At 41.0% G+C, this 5,807-nt stretch overlaps 1 protein-coding gene across 4 annotated transcripts in view; it reads right to left on the reverse strand.

The window, feature by feature from the left end:
* Nucleotides 1–707: 707 nt before the first annotated feature.
* Nucleotides 708–5,807, reverse strand: part of MANSC1 (MANSC domain containing 1) — a 23,757-nt gene continuing 18,657 nt past the window's right edge. For all 4 annotated transcript variants that reach the window (XM_025047418.1, XM_025047419.1, XM_006912625.3 and 1 more), the window contains exon 4: nucleotides 708–2,097. In XM_025047418.1, coding sequence (XP_024903186.1) covers nucleotides 1,166–2,097 — 932 coding nt within the window. In that variant the 3' untranslated portion in view covers nucleotides 708–1,165. The remainder of the gene's footprint in view (nucleotides 2,098–5,807) is intronic.

The raw sequence follows: 5,807 nt of genomic DNA on the forward strand, positions 1-5,807 counted from the left end.
CAGGAGAGGGGATGGGAAGCAGGAGGTGAGGAGAAAAGCCTCTTTCTATCATTTCCTACACTTGTCTTCCTTGCTACACTTATTAACCAACTACTGCCCTCTAGTGCTCACTGTATAAAACTCTCACCGGAATTCTATTTTATCACTAGGAAGGGACCACATCTAGTTTTGCAGGTAAGTAAGCAACTTAAGTCCAGACAACTGAGGCGTCAGACTGACCCAGGTGGCCTCCTGGATTCTTAGTTTCTCATTATAATTTGGCTGGCAAACTTTGCATATTAAAAGCATTTCTCAGACATTTTAATAACTAATCAATGTTACAGCACACTAATCACTTAATAATAATTTTAAGTGCTATTATTTACAATGCTATTCCAAACAAAGGCAAAAATGATATTGTTACATTCTTAAATTTAGTAAAGTTTAGAAAATACATATATATATATTTTTTTTTTTTAAGTTAACTAGAACAGATCTAAAGTAGATTTGGCCATTTTTCAGAACTGACTTGTCACTGTCTCCATGTAGGCTAATATTCTGCTAGAGTTCTCCCAAAGGATCCTATTTGCTCATTGATGGGAAAGGGGGGGTATCGTTTTAACTTAGAACACATACTTTCTTCATTTAATCATTTTGCTGGTGGGAATAAAATGAAAGTTATCCAGCTGGACATATGACTTCCAAAAACATAACTGTGTAACAAAAGATTTATTCAAATATTTAATTGAAAGGAAATACATCTGGAATAAGTTTTATTGGAATTCATATAAAAAGGAAAGTAAATCCATTAGAATTAATATCATAAATAGTTGACTTTATCTAGAACCAGAAATATTAACAAATTGCAGCCTAGAAGTCCTAACCTTTTTTTTTTTGCAAAAAGCCACTCATTTTCCAATTTATATGGCAATTAGCCCTTTATTACTTTAGGCAGAGCTCTGTTTTCAGCTAATATTTCAGAGACAGATCACTCAAATTACCTAACTTGTTTTCCTCCTCCCCCCACCTCTGCTTCTCTTCAAAACAAAAGCAAAAAGAAAGTGGTAGGAGGCAATTATTTGTCTGTCTTCGAAAACTTCAAAAATCCTAAGATCAGCGAATCAGCAGAATCACTACATTTGGGCTACTAGAAACTACATAAATTAAGAGACATCTAGTTTCGTTCTTAGATGTCAACATAGATCCCATTGATCAAATAATCAAGTCTCGAGTAACGTTTCCTGCGAAGAGATTCCAGGAGCATTCTACTCGAGAGGGCAAGGCCTACCACAAGGAACAGAACCCCGAAGAGCAACATCCCAATGAGGAGCCACTTGTCAAACGGAAGGCCGTGTTGCCTTTCCGGAAGACTGTGCTGGGAGGAACTGCCTGAACTGGTCTCCTGGTTTTCCTGAGAAGCAGTTTTATTTGAAGCAGAAGAACCCACTTTTGGTAAAAGAACTGTAGCGGGGTTATGGGTGGTCTCCGTGTTCAAAGTTAGGTTGAAAATTTCTCTAAAGGGCCCTGTTCCTGGTGGGTCTTTCCAGTCTGTAGGTGCCTGAAAGATGGTAGTTGGAACTGCTGTTTTAGTCATGTGAGCTTGGGGTGTAATCACAGGACGTGTCAGAATTGCAGAAATGACTGTGGGAGACTGAGAAGTGACTGTCGCTGCAGGCTGAGCTGTAGTGGCCACCTGTGGTTGAGAAGTCACAGAAGTTATCGCAAGAGCATTGGCGGAGAGGACCACAGGCTTTGCGGTGACAGAGATGGTGTGTAGCGAGGCAACAGCCGCTGTAGTGGGGAATGTTGTCACATTTTCAGGCAGCAGATGAGCTATTTTCTGTTCTGAGGAAAACTGTGAACTATGAGAATGGCTTTTTTCTTTATAAACAGAGAACCGTGCACTCGCTGGATCAATCTTGAATAGTTTTTCCAAGTGATCTGAGGATCCAAACTTCTGAGAATTGGTGTCTGTCCATAAGAAATCCGTGGGCTTTGAATAGCCTGTTCGACGAGGGGTTAGGGGAGTGGTTGTTTGTGAAGACTGGCCGTGGAAGACAGAATCTTCTTTGGCTAACTCTTGGCTTGGCAAATCAGGTTTGGCCAATGATGGAAAATCTGGAAATGTTAAGAAAATAAAAGGGAGACTTAAATACATGAGGTAGGGTAAAAAAAAAAAGGCAAACATATCGACTTGTTCAATAAGTCCCCACACTGTTGATACTTGACATTTCATTACAACTTGTGTGAAATGGAAAAATACAAATTGCTAAATCAGAACCCGAAGACACTGCCTCTCCACCAGATGCTGTGTTTTATTTCTAGAGTGATGGGACAGAGGAGAAGAAAAATGTGTGGAGGATCAGGCAAATTAAGAAAGAGGTGCGAGAAACAGGGATACTAAGAAGAGCTTAGCATGAGCAGCAAGAGGTTTAGGAAGATGGAGCCGCTTAAGGGGCCAAGGCCAGGGAAGAAAGCTGAGCCAGGGTGATGTGGCAGGATGAGAGAATGCCTGTGTGAGGCCTGAGCTCCTGCAGGCTGTGCCAGCTGGGATGTGATGACAACTGGGCAGCAAGCAATCTATCCCTAGGAGAGATTAACGGTGGGGGTAGGGGACAGGCAAGAAAAGTATGCGGAGGCCATGGGATAATATGAAGAGGAGGCAGAATCCTGGTGATTTGCTTTGGCAAGGGAGGAGGAGGAGGAAGCCGGCAGGATCTGGTCTCCTCCAAAGGCACTGAGGCCAAGGCAGCAGCAGAAGGCTGATGACATTTTTCAATTTAAAAGAAAAAAAACAAACAAACAAAACAGTTTCAGCACCCCAGGGGAGGGAGGCAATCTAAGAGATTCAATTTTTACTCTCAAAGATTAAAATTTTAGAGTCAATGTCTTAGGTTCTAAGACTAATGGGGCCCAAATTTGAAATCATGATGGCCACACTGTTGCCATAAAGAACAGAATATCACACAGACCTGATTCCTACTGAGAAGGAACCAGCCTCAAATTTTCCTCATGCGTGAGAAGGTTTAGCATTTTGCTCTTAGTCACACATGCCATTTATCACAGCCCAAACTGCAAAGGCTTGTTAAAGCAATCGGGCAGGGAATGATCATCTGAACCACTCTGCTACTTTACCAATCATTTCACTTTGATGAGAACTGCAGGAAACACATGAAGGAAGCAAAGGAACTTCCTAGCATTTACTGATTAACTCTTATGCTCTTTCTCCTTTTTTTCTTCAACTCATCTCAATGCCAGTTTCTAAAGAAAACCTCACTCTTCTAGTTCCGAACAAACAAATCCAGAGGCAACTTCAGATTTGTGATATCTTTGACTACTCTCTAAGCTTCACACTTCTAAGAGGTCCTGGAAAATAGTCACTTCTTAATCTACCTAGAATAGGGGTCCGCAAACTGCGGTCTGAGGGCCAAATTTGGCCTGCCACCTGTCTTTGTATGGCTTGGGTGATAAGAATGATTTCTATATTTCTTAGTGGTTAAAAAAAAAAAAAGAATATTTTGTGACACATGAAATTTAAATTTCAATGTCCATAAAGTTTTATTGGCACACAACCATGCTCATTGGTTTATATACTGTCTATCACTGTTTTCGTACGACAAAGGCAGAGGTAAGTACAGCAGATTGTGTATGACTCACAAAGTCTAAAACATTGGCCTAAAAATCCTAAGATACTTATTTGGCCCTTGACCAAAAAAGTTTGTGGACACCCACTCAAGGATATAGCACTTTACTCTAAAGTAGAATTTAGTTGCCTAGAATTCCTCTTTCTAGCAACAATGCTGAAGAAGAGAGTTTCTGCTGCAGGTGATATTACATTCATAGACAAAGTATCTCATTATCATGAGATAAACAGCATCTCTATTTTTAGGTAAGATTAGATATTTAAAAAAGAAAAGACTCAACATATTTCATTTTAAAGTTTTTAAAAAAAGACTGTTTAAATAAATGCACTGTGATGGGTGTGAACTCAGAACTTAAATAAGGCCATTGATAAGAATGATGAAAACAGCTGTTTTCTTTCTCAAGAATGCAAGCTCATAAATAAAGCAAAGAAAAGGCTAGTCCCATTTCCTGATAAGATTCATCTATTGGCAAAGATCCTAGAACCACGCAGGGATCCTGCACACCTGCTCCACCGACCTCGCCCACTGATGTTTGCCACTGGGGTGTGGTGCTTTCTCTCGGTCACGCAGAGATGAGCCACAGAGGGAGCTAGGAAACAGCCCTGCACCCTCAAGCCCTCTCTTGTGTTTCATTCCCAAGTGACTTCACTGAGTAAAAAACTTAGGAACTATTACTTGGAAACCAGCTGAGCAAACAGACACCCAATTTATTCTACTTTGGAATTCCCCTATCCTATTCCTTGGTAGAAAGGATATCCCACAAGCTGAAAAAAAATTTAGATAACTCCAAGCTGCAACAGAGTACACTGTCATCTTTCAAACTTCGGTCTGTAAATATTAGTCAGTTATAGGAAATAGAGTTCATCCAGAAACACATCATCAGATATTTAATTTCACTTTAAACAGGAGGCAGATAATTTACTTTTATGGGGTAATTTCAATCCACCAGCATGGGCAGATTCATAAATAGACTTGCTACACACAGCTTGTAAACATCCTGTAGATGTAAATAGGCCAGAGTTGCTGCCACTTTGCACCTAGCTATCAATTAACCATTCTGGGCTGATGACACCCTCTGGTGGCTGCCAGAGGAACTGTTTGATTCTAATTCCACTTCATTACCTTAAGACTAGCCCTCAAAAGGTTTATTACGCATGTGCCAAGTTCCCTTTCTCTCATTTCCATTGGAGATGAAGTTTCACTTGCTAGCCTGCCACTCACCTCCTGCTGTGTGGCTGGGCTCCTATCAGGCCACGGACCACTACTGGTCCATGGCCTGGGGTTTGGGGAGCCCTGAGGATGACAGACATAGAGGATACACACTGACAGTGGAAGAGAAAACAGAATGAAGAGGTAGTATGAAAGGATAACAGGGGGAGGATGTGATGGCCCAACTTCCACCTGATGAGAGAAGAACAAATGTTCCAATCGGTGTCTTGAGCCCTGATTTCTTTGGAAACTCAGATTGGCGTAACCAGTTCCTGCTGGACACCATCCCTGGGTGTCTAACAGGCTCTGCAATGTTCCAGGTGATCAAAAGAGGAACAGCAAAAAGCCATATCCACACCACACTGCAGGTCCCCAGTGTTTCTAGCCAAGATTATATACATACCGGCAGGAGAAACGAAGGAGCCACACTGATCAGTGGCAGTCACCTGGAGGGGGCCAAGACACTGTCCATGCGAGGTCAGGTCTTGAGTGTTTTGAGAAGCCTAATTTGTCCTATGCCAAAGTCTTTTAAAAATTATTTTTAAAAATAATCTTTTATTTTTAAATAATTGTGGTAGAATATATGTATAATTTACCACTTTAACCCTTTTTAGGTGTACAGTTCAATGACATTGAGCGTATTCATATTGTTATGCGACCACGACCATCATTCATCTCCAGAAGTTTTTTCATCTTGCAAAACTGAAACTTTGTACTTATGTGCCAGTCTTTTTATACTTGGACTCACAACACTATGTAGGAAAAATTTACACAAATAATCTGTTTAAGGGAATGTTTAATACATCAAGTTTTCTTGGTGGTTCATAAAGAAAACTCAGACACAGCCTCACCCAGGAGACAAAGTAGAGTCAGTGCCCAGGTGCCCTGAGCAGTATCAGTCCCCAAAGGACTTCACACATACCATAGCATAAAATGGTCAAGATAGAACTGTTGCCTTAACTCTCCTCCCCAACC

This window comes from Pteropus alecto, unplaced genomic scaffold (genome assembly GCF_000325575.1).
Source record: "Pteropus alecto unplaced genomic scaffold, ASM32557v1 scaffold103, whole genome shotgun sequence".
Lineage (NCBI taxonomy): Eukaryota > Metazoa > Chordata > Mammalia > Chiroptera > Pteropodidae > Pteropus > Pteropus alecto.